General features: G+C 50.8%; 1 protein-coding gene across 1 annotated transcript; it reads right to left on the bottom strand.

Moving 5' to 3' along the window:
* Nucleotides 1–54: 54 nt before the first annotated feature.
* On the bottom strand, nt 55–10,679 carry BO66DRAFT_371258 (membrane morphogenesis protein VPS13). Its single transcript, XM_025645443.1, has 5 exons — nt 10,408–10,679; nt 2,765–10,294; nt 1,089–2,712; nt 623–1,039; nt 55–569 (listed from the first exon to the last, which is right to left on the bottom strand). Exons 2-5 carry the CDS (start codon nt 10,193–10,195, stop codon nt 529–531), a joined length of 9,513 nt encoding a protein of 3,170 aa, XP_025505312.1. The 5' UTR covers nt 10,196–10,294; nt 10,408–10,679; the 3' UTR covers nt 55–528.
* Nucleotides 10,680–10,682: the final 3 nt, after the last annotated feature.

Raw genomic sequence — 10,682 nt, 5'->3', positions numbered from 1 at the left:
TGATAGCTAAACGTTCACCACGGTGGAGTACAGGATCCACAGCACAGAGTTTCTATCGATGGTAACATTGAGGTAACATGAAGCTAACCTGAGTTTCTCCTCTTTCAATCTACCTTCCTAATCGGTAGGGTAGGGATCATCAATTCAATACCGCTCGTAAAGAAAGATGCATTAAAAAAGGGAGCTTGCAACTAGCGCATGGTCAAAGGAAAAGTCTCAGTCAAGCGAACGTGAAAGATACGGGGGGGGGGAAAGGAAAAAAAAAGAAAAAAGAATATGAATATGTACAGTCGCTTTAATTGCAAGAGCAGAAAAACCAAAACATCAACACGTCATCCATTTCAGACTTCAATTGCAGGGTCATATCGCTGGCTTCACTACTCCAAAAGATCTCGACTAAGATGAGATCCAGCTTGGAGCAAATTGTATCCACTCTGCCCCACCATAAACAGGTAATTATCAGTCTCCAACACACAGCTTCTGTCCTCCATTACAATTACCCCAGTGGGCTCTCACAGCCAGTCGAGTCTACCCACGGGCATTGTACTTCTCATTGAAAGCGTTCACAGCTACATCGGAATCAGCCCTGTACGTAGCAAACACACCTCAGATCATCACTTACCAACAGCAATTTGCCGATAGAGCCAGTTCCGCGAACTCTCGTCCTGAACCGGGATGAATGGACCATTAGCACCACCCTTGAGAGTTATGCTCATTCCAGTCCGCTCTTTGGAAATGGTCTGGATGTCCTTCAGGCGCATATCCCATTCCGTGCGGAGCTTCTTCGTGCGCACGAGGATGATCCGGTCGTAGGTCAACATGACCAGCATGTCTCGACCCGGAAGCTCAAGGTGCGCGATGTAGTCCTCGTTGAAGAATTTGCCGTCATCGGCCGTCTTGAGCCAGAACTGCCCAAGCGCTTCGCGCTGCGAGTACGGCCGGACGATGCCGTCGGTGCCAATGAAGCGTGTGAGGCGAACACGATCAAGGCCTTCCGCGTCGAAAACGGTGGTGGTGTTACGGACACCCTCGGCAAGGTCTACACGCATGTTAGTATCAACACATGTCGAACTGATGGGCATACATACTTGATGCAAGATCAAAGGCGCCGATAGCGGGTTTCGTGGCTAGGCCGAGAACACCCTTTCCGACACCCTTGAAGAAACCTTGGATGCCTTCCTTTTCGGCACCCTGGAGAGGGTGGCGTGCGAGGCCTCCGATGCCGCTTGCCAGACTCGTTGCGAAGGCATTGCCACCAGCAGTAATACCATATAGAGCGTGCTTTGGTCGGTTTCGCGACTTGGACATTCGTCGCTGATCTTGGAACTCTTTGTCTAGGGTGGCGGCGGCTAGACCCTTGGACATACTTCCGGTGAGCTTGGCCATGCTGTCAGAGAAACCAAAGACAGACTTCTTCACAAAGCTGGTCGCACCCTTCGCGATGCCAATGCCCAGCTCTTGAGGTCGATCGGTCATAACAAGACCCTGGTAAGGCTCGTAGAAGATGGCAGCCACTCCAGAGCTGACATTGTTGAATAATCCGACGGGATTGCCCAAGAAATCAGCCGACCCCAGAACCACGTGCACCTGTCGTAAGAACTCCTGGGTGTAGTGACTCTGGATATTACTGACAAGAACCCCGAGAGAGACACGGGCATTTTCTAGCATAAGCGCGTTGAGTCGGATCGGTGCGTCGTTCACATTGCCCATCGACATAGTCATGACATGCACAAAGAACATCAGAGGATTGGATGGCTGCATGGTGTCCTCAGCATTCACGCGCTCAGTACGCATGAAGGAGATATCGAGTTGCATTGGCTGCAGGTGGAGTAGCTCGAAGTACACGTCTGAAACAGTGCCTTCCGTTTGCGGTTCTGGGATATTCAAATCCTCATCACAGAGCTTGCCCTCATGTTCTTCCGACCACGAAGCACCAGGTACCTTAACGAAGTCCAACATTGCAAAGATGAAGTCCTCGTCAAGCTCCAGGGTCATCTGCTGCACGAGAACCGTGGCATACTTGATATAAAGTACACCATAAGAGTCATCCTTCACACGAGTCACCATTGTGTGGAAGATCGGGTGTGCCTCCATTTCCTTGCCGGTCTTGGGGACCACACTGGGGTAGAGCAAGATTGGGAAAATACCACCATACAATTGGTTGTCGATCTGGATCCATTTGATGGTGGTATTCAAGGTCTGGTAGATTCTTGACTCCCGGAACTTGATGTCAATCTCGCGGAATGTCAGATACAGCAATTCCTTGAGGTTCTGGTTGATGAGAGAGATGCCGATTCCTCCCAGGCGAAGTTGAGCCTTGAAGTTGACATCCGAGTCAAGTTCCTTGACCTCAAAGCCGGTGCTCAAACTGCTCTGGGATGCCTGTCCCCTGTCTTTCTGCTTGTACATACTCTTAGACTGCTTGAAGTTGGACAACATCAAAGTCTGAGTTGGGCCGTCGGCAACGATGTTGATATCGATAATCTTCTGAGTCTCGCCATATTGAGTGGGCGGGATTCTCATGGGGATCAGATTACCAATCTCTGCAAGCCTAATATGCCTTTCTTTGCCCTTGCACGTCAGTACGAGAGACTTGTTCTTGGTTGCCGGATAGTCCCAGGCGTAAGGCATGATGCTGCGCGGAGGGAGTCGGTAACGTATCGGTCGCCAGCCATTCGTTCTGTCTTCCTCGTCTTCTTCGACGTTCGGATTCTTCAACTTAGTTAGCAGAGGAGCTTTCTGAATATCAATCCAAAGTACTCACAGCTTGATAGAAGATGAATTCCATCTCGCTCTCATTCCGCATAGAGAATGGCCAGTTCCGAGTCTCAAAGCTGAAATGGATGAAGAGCGTTGCACCTTCCATGACCACGTCGACTTTGATGAGTTTCTGACGCTGTTGGGCTTTTGCCAGTTTGACATGCACCGTTCCAATGTCCGCGATGTTGAAAGGAGAGGACCACTGGTTATTGACGCCCGGGAAGCACAGGCAGAGCTGTTTCTCCGCAACCTGGCGCAAGAAATGGAGAGGTACAAGCTCGCCACTCTTGAGATTGAGAACGTTCGATGAGCCAGGCTCACGGACCAGAATGTCTTCACTCAACTTGTTCTTCAGAACAAACCGGGGTGCGATTGTCACGACTTTGGTCATCTTGTATTTGCCCTCGCCCTCGGCGACAGAAACCCCGGAATGGAATTCGGATTTGCCATGTTGGTCTGGGAGAATGACCTCAAACGTGCTTCCAATGGCCTCAAAACTCTGGGGCTTACTCCACGCGGAGTCACCTATTCGCAGAATAGACCGGTTCTTCTGATCATCCGTATGGTAGGAATACATGTATGGGAGCGTACGTCCGCCATTCCTAGAATCGGCCCTCAATCCTTGCCCAGCAGCCGATCGGGCCGATTGCAGGAAAGCCTTGCTCTGGATTTCCATGGGCAAACCAGTCTTGTTCAAGATGAGGTACGGGCTGTAGACAGAGACCTTAAAGGCACCACCACTGTCGGGAACTCTGAAATAGTGGAGTTTCAATCTCAGCTGGATACCTCGCTCATCCTTCAGGGACAAGGTATGCTCCCTCTTGAAATCTTGAGAGTTGCCATTGATAATTGCAAAGTCACTTTGCTTGAACACCGTATCCTCCAGGTCAACGCTGAGTAGCAATAGGTGAGAGAGCTCAACGACATGAACAGGGCTAACCCCACCCTTGCGCAGGAAATTCGTCCAGTCCTTTCTTGTGTTCTTGTCGTAAATGCGATACTTGAAATCGTAAGGAAGAAGGTTCTGAATCTCGACAGGCGCGAAGATCTTGATCCTCATGTAAGGATAGACGCCCGTGAGAGAGTCCCGATCATTGTAGCTAGCGTGCATCTGGAAATAAAAGGGAGGTGACTGCTGCCCGCCTTCACTCAGGCACTTAATAGTCCGAGTCGGACGACGTAGTAGGTCTTTCCAGTGGAGCTGCTCATTTGACCAGTCGTATCCGAACCCTTGATCGGGGCGGATCACAAGAGAATGCATGTAAGCTGCCCCGACCGGTGCAGGTCGCGACTCTCCAGGAAGGATTTTCTCGATCTTGAGCAAATGGCCTTCTTGGGGATTGAAGACGCCCAGCTCAACAGGGATCTGCGTGCTGTTTTCGACAACCAGCGGCGAGCGGAAGGTGATATACTTCACATTGTCGGTGCCTAACTTGACCTCCACCAGGAGTCGATGAAGGACACCATCCTTCTTGGGCTTCAAGCTGTAGAGGATTTCACCTTCCCTGACAACCGGGATCCGGTTCACGCTTTCAAATCCACTTCCCTCGAGCTTGATGCCAACAAGCCCGGCATGCCCCTCAGGTGCAAGCGTCTCACGCATGGAAGTCGAGTCTTCGAAACGCCAAGGGTACTCCTCACCGTCAGCCAATCTAGCAGCCGGTCCATCCTCATCAGCACCGATATCAGCCCAGACATGTAGATCGAAACCAGTATGGTTGCGGATCCGGTAGGGTGCATCCGCACCTCTCGGTTTTGAAAGAACATCCTCATCCGTGGAAAGGAACTGGAATGACTTCGACGCCAAAGCAATGGTGGCAGATGTAAGAGTGAGCTCCATCGTTTTATGAGAATATGCGTCTATTGAGAAGATCTCGGGATTGATCTCCCTAGCCACGTGGAATCCCAACTGCCATGGTTCAATCAGAGGCTCCCATGCAGATTTCGAGAAGTTGTACACGTTGACGAAGGTGTCAAAGCTCGTATCGGCATTCAGTGTTGTGGACCAGTCGCGGACATCAACATTAAACTTCTTAACACTCCAATCGAGCAATGGAAGGTCATGGAGATCGCCGATAAGAATGACTCTGAGCCCGTCGACTTGAGCATTTAGCTCTTCGCGCTTGAGAATTGCTGAGCGTTCAGGGCTTGAGGCTCTTCGCGGCTGATCTGCTGCCGCACTCGATCGACGTCGATTTCTTGAAACCATGGCGGATGAAGATGGTCTGCCGGAAGATTGCCGCCTCGAAGATTTGGGCCTGATGCTCTTCGCCTCAGGTATGCTCTTCACTTCGCCGGTCTCAACCGGTTGCATTCTTTGAGCTCTCATCTCAGAAGCCTTGTTGACAATCTGTATTGCCATCAGAATGTCACGGAGTGAAAGGCGCAAGACCAGAGGTTCTATATGAGCATTGATGGAGGTAAGCGAAGAGCCCTTCTCTTGCGCACGACTGTCCACGGACACCTCTAGGGTGAAATCGTCCAGGATCCGAAGCCTACTCGTTTCGAACTTGTCCATGCGACATAGGAACATGCCCACTTTACTAATCTGCAGCGTTGAAACGTTCTGATGAGAGAAGAGTAGCTGTTTAGTTCCCAAGACAATAGCTTCGGTGTGTGCGATAGCGGGATTCGCAATCGTGATCACCTGCGCATCAACGAGGTTTACCCTGAAAGAGACGGTCATCTGTTCTGCAGAAGCAGAAAGTGGCGCATCTTCAGTTGACAGGGCATTAATAGATGCGTCGTCACTTTCGGCGGTGCTGGTTCTGGGCTCTGATTCCTCGGGCGTTTCATCGCTCTCCTCTTCAACCACTGGTTCTTCGGAGGCAAAAGCTGAGTTTGCGAACGACTGCAGAGCAGACAGGTAGTCCAAAGCCAGGATAATTCGCGGGCTGTCAATGGTAAGCATGGCGATCAAGTGCTTCTTCGGGCCTGGTGACATTGAGACGCTGGCCATGAACTGCTGCTGAACATCGTTATTGATCAAGGACATGATCTTTCTGAACTTGTTCGTGTCCTGGTTGCGACTATCCCGGATAGAGAGAGAGTGGATTAAGAGCTCCGACTCCAAGGATCCATCCGTCAGCATACGCAATTTGACTTTGGTGTCGTTGAGTGAGAACTTGGATAGGCTAGAATCCTCCAAGCGACCGACTGGCGCATCGTCGGCGGCCAGGATAAGCTCTAACCCGACACTGTCCACCTTGAAGACCATATCCAATCGAACCCAGGTTTCATGTTTAACATCTTCCTGGGACAGTCGCTCTCGCGAAAGGCTTCGCTCAATCCGTTCGGACTCGGCCTCTCTAGAGGACTCTGTTACTGACGAAGGAAGTGCTTCCAAGGCCTCCAGCTCTTGTTGTTCGCTGTCAGTAGCGAAGGCGCTCGGGACCGTCTTCGAAAGGTCCAACAAGAACTTGAACTGCTTCTGCGAGATCCGGAGATTGATCGGTGACATAGACCCTTCGATCTCAATATCTGGACGCGGGTTATCATGTTGGTGCTCAAGATAGCAGATACTGAAATCAAGATTCACTTTCTGGATCATCTCAAGCTCCTCTACAGTATCCTCACCATAATGGAACTTGGATGTTAAACGAATATTTCGCACACCAGAGGAGATCAGATTTACAGCAGAACTGTCCTTGGCTTCGTCCAGAGGAACAAAGGTGTTTTTGGCGTATATTTCACCCAAGTGTGCAGTGATTGTATCATGCACACCACTCTCTGTCATCGAGCTGGGGAAGACCAGGATGGGCGTCATTACCACAACATCAAATCGCATCCGGGAAGCGTTCTCTTGAAGTTGGTTGGCCTGATTCGCCGCAGCCTGTCGGGCTGCATTGAAAATGGCCTGCATTTTTCCGAATTTCACGAGGAAGTTGATGATTTTGCGATAGGGCTCTTCTACGAAATTGATCTTCATTGACCCTGACCTCAGGAAAACTTCCGAGTCATACCCGGGATAGTCCGCACTTTCTGGATCGAAGGTCTCATACTTGAAGTCTGCGAAGTTGTCACCCTCAATGGTGAGGAGCCTGCGGAGATCTGAGCTTTCCGATGCACCAGTATTGACGTCGTCAATAAGGGTCAGGCTTCCGATACGCGACTGAATCAACATCGAGCCGCCCACGAGATTTATACCGACATCGGCAGTGTTTAGACTGAGCGTAGCAAGTCTGACGCCATCGTTGTTGAGGATGAGGGCGATACTCTTCATGTTGGCTTTAATGCGAATTTTGCCAGTCTGTTGATTGTGTTCATTCGCGGCCGCGAGCTCTTGATTACTGTCATCTGTCTGAGTTACCTGGTTGTTTGCTTGGTCCGGGCTCGTGAATGTGAGCAGGATAAAGTCCAAAAGTGTCAGGAGTGTCTTCCTAGTAACGACGAGATTGATGGTTGATACCGATGTGTCAAGATTCATTGCGACACCTTCGTACGTGGAATGGAATTCAGGAGAATCCGGGTTGACTTTGACAAACTTGAGGTGGAAGAGATCTTTGTTCTCGTCGGCATCAAAGCCTTTAGACGATATGATTCTCTTAAACTCCGGGACTGGGTTTTCTTCGATGTAGTCATCCACACTCAAGGACTTTAGAACGACCTCCGCAACCATGTCGAAGGGTCGCATGTAGAAGTCTAAAGCAAAGCCTTCGGCGACCAATTCAACGAGCAGGTGGTCGCGTAATTGATCATTCGGGTCGGAGCGGAACAATGAGCCTCGCAAACAACCCACCGTAAATTTGAATTCAAAATCGCGACGATGAATGTTCATAGGCTTGTCAATGCTCTTCTGCATGCTTTCATCATCCGACTCGTTATCTGTCTCGTCAACAACAGGCAGCTCTCTTGGGTTAGATGGCTGGAAAGAAGCCGATCTAGCTCTGGTGGCAGTCGCAGGCGCCTCTTTCGCTTGGCCTTCCGTCCTCTTTGAGTCGCCATCATCATTGAAGCGTGGAATGGCAATGTCAATGAGTTTCATCAGACCCTTGTATTTCTTGTCAGACATCGAAGCATGTAGCTCAGGGAGGTGACCGGAGATACGAGTCCTCGTGAGTTCAGTGACCTTGGGGACAATGCACATCTCCAGAACGAAATCAACATTAATGCGGTCAATGATATGCAGATTGCGCGACTCGACATCAGAGCTAAGTTGTGACTTTGTGATGTCAATGCCGGGACCAATAAGGACTTGGGTTGAGTCGAGTTTCAGTAGGAACCGGTCATAGAGTAGATGCTCGAGTTCCTTGTAATCGCCCTCCTCATATTGTCGCTTCTGTTTTGATTGAAGGTCTTTCATAGTCTGTCTGTCAACCAATTCGCTGTTGACACTGATGTGACCAGCGTCCAGAATTAGACAAAGAGAGCTTTCTTGTGTGATACTCTCAGGAACGATGATCAGGGGCGCGTGGATGTCGAACTGTGCATCTACCTTCTTGTGCTCTTCCAGGGCAAATTCCAGACCTGCTCGCGTTTGCTGCCGGATGCCTTCAACGGTAGCACCCGCAGTATCCAGAAGAGCCCCAATAGACTCCATATGTCGCTCCGGTGGCTCAAAGAATTTGGCAATCTCAACGACGAACGTAGGATTGTAGATGACTTCGATACTCTTCATCTTGACCTTGACAACTGAGTCCGCGTCGCTTTCGAGAGGGTTCTGCTCAAGCTGCAAATGGAATAAGCTGTCTTGATATGCAGAAATATCATCGTCTGCTTCGGAGTCTAATTCTTCGTCACCCGACGCTTGGGACAGGCGGTGTTTGGGTTCGGGGAGAGAGTCTTTGACCTTGACGATCTGCGGAAAGAGGCTTCCTGGGGTCGTGCCGTCGTACACTCTCAATCCACCAAGGTTGACATCAATGAAGAACGAGTCAGGCCGTTGCAGAGCTTTAGCTCGGAAGTTGTCAAACACCAGTTTCATGACTTCATCTGCCCTCCCGTGAGGATCCCGTTTCAGTGTGAAGCTACCAGCCTTCAAGCCGGCATTGACCTGGAGCTTGACCCATTCTCTCGGGACGTCGACACTTTCCGCGATCGCCTTTTTCTCGTCCCAGTCGATTGCGTTATACAGCTCCTGCCGTTGTTCTTCAGTCATTGCGGTCTCCTCCGACTGTTCTTTCTTTGCGCCCCAGAACCATTCACCCCATGTCTGCTGTTGCGCCGGTTTCTTAACGCCGATGTTCTCCTTCCGCAGTTGGTTTCGTGCCAGTGACCGCCAGAAGCGGATATCTTCGTAGCTCAACTTCCTCTGAAGCTGGTCAAATTTCTCCGCATCTGGCCCGGTGAGGGTTCCTTCTCGCTTCTGTTTCTTGAACAGATCTATATACGTTACGCGATCATCTCTTCGCTCTTTCTGGTATTCCCAGGTCCAGCGCCTGTTGCGATCATGGATTTTGCTGAGCACGGCCTCTCCGGCGAATCTCAGCCATGCCCTGGGGTCCTCCTTGGGTCGACATTTGGGCTGAAGCTTCTTGTATTCTTGATGACGAATGAAGTAATGGAACAGATCCACAAGCATCAAAGCATCACGGTATTGATTGTCATCGAGGACAAAGCTCAGCTCATCGAACAAAAGCCTCGCCTTTAGGGATGGTCTGTCATGCTTGCCCGATTTGTCCAGCTCCAAGCCCGCACGCCCACTGACAGGACGAAGCATGAACTGAGCGCTGTCTTGATTATCGATGCCAGCCCTAAGCTTCTCAAGCAACTCTGCATGCTCAATTCCTTGAGCTTCGGCGCCCACGTCGGAACCGCGTCCCGTACCCAGAAGTTCTGCATCGGTGTTCCAGTACACGGCCAGAGCGCCCAAGATGGCCAACTTGTGGGTTGTGCCGGAACTGGACTGGATAAAGGTTGGGTTCCACTCTGAATCGGTACTAACGGCACTCAGTTCCTTCAGAGTCACACCGACGGCAAATGGATGGGAGGGCGAAGCAATCGAATCCTCGTAACGGAAGTGGACATTCTTGATGGAGATCTGGAGATTGTCGACGACAGCAGTCACCAAGCTCTGGGTGAAACTCTGGTTTCGGCGCTGCTCCTCCTGGCTCATGCCCTCAGAGTTGCGCTCCTTTAGCATCTCCGCACTCTCGATCTTATCCATCTTGAGGGCATGCGCCCGCCTCTCTTCCTCCTCGGGGTCGTAGTCTGCATCCTCCTTAGGGGCCGCGAGGAGGAACACATCCTGGATGTCGACTCGGACGGGTTTGCCTCGGAGATTCGACCAGGGAATGGAGAGAGTGAGCTGTCCAACATGGCCTTCGACGACGTTGAGGGGGAGATGAAGCTGGTCAAGAGCTTCGCGCCGGAGCTCCAGGTTGTGGAGTTTGACATCGCCAGACCAGATGCCGATATTTAGCTGCTTGGCATCGAAATTCTTGACGTAAATTCCCAGAAAGCGATTGAGTAAGTTGGCAACCAAACCCTCCAACATGGTTGCGGGGTATGGCCGTAACCCGGGCCTGGGGAGGAATTAGGGGCAGTTATAGCAGTAAGGGTCGGAATAAGGTAGGGATCGTGGATGAAAATCGGCCTGGATTGTGTATCCCACGGGTCGGTCAGTAAAGTGATGAACCATCAGATAAGATCACCGGAATGAAGAGGGGAAGCCGGGAAAGTCTAGAGGTACCAAAGATATGAGCTTACTGTGGAGCGCGAGCTTTAGTTGCACTCGCTGACCGTGAAGAATAGAGCCATGCAGGTTGAGGCAGGATGTGCACGCGAAAGCGTTGCCAACAGGCTAAGATACAAGATTGCTCTCCGGAACGTTCTCAAGAGGGACGGAGTGCGGAGAGGAGGAAAGCCGGGCGCAGACCACCAAAGACCAGTGCTCTCTATAGAAAGTGAGCAATCAAGGTAAAAAGGTAACTCGGTGAAGAGAGGGGAAGCCAAAAGGTTGGGTATCAACCTAGAGCAACTTA

This window comes from Aspergillus aculeatinus, assembly GCF_003184765.1.
Source record: "Aspergillus aculeatinus CBS 121060 unplaced genomic scaffold BO66scaffold_16, whole genome shotgun sequence".
NCBI lineage: Eukaryota > Fungi > Ascomycota > Eurotiomycetes > Eurotiales > Aspergillaceae > Aspergillus > Aspergillus aculeatinus.
The sequence above is the reverse complement of the archived record's forward strand: the minus strand, read 5'-3'. Positions and strand labels throughout refer to the sequence as shown.

What these genes read in the sequence shown, in the direction of transcription:
- BO66DRAFT_371258 (XM_025645443.1), bottom strand. Translation starts at nt 10,195, where the DNA reads ATGTTGGAGGGTTTGGTTGCCAACTTACTCAATCGCTTTCTGGGAATT. An exon ending in AATTCATCTTCTATCAAGCT is followed by an intron (nt 2,713 to 2,764) that starts GTGAGTACTTTG and finishes ACTAAGTTGAAG; the next exon opens with AATCCGAACGTCGAAGAAGA. An exon ending in CGCCTTTGATCTTGCATCAA is followed by an intron (nt 1,040 to 1,088) that starts GTATGTATGCCC and finishes ACATGCGTGTAG; the next exon opens with ACCTTGCCGAGGGTGTCCGT.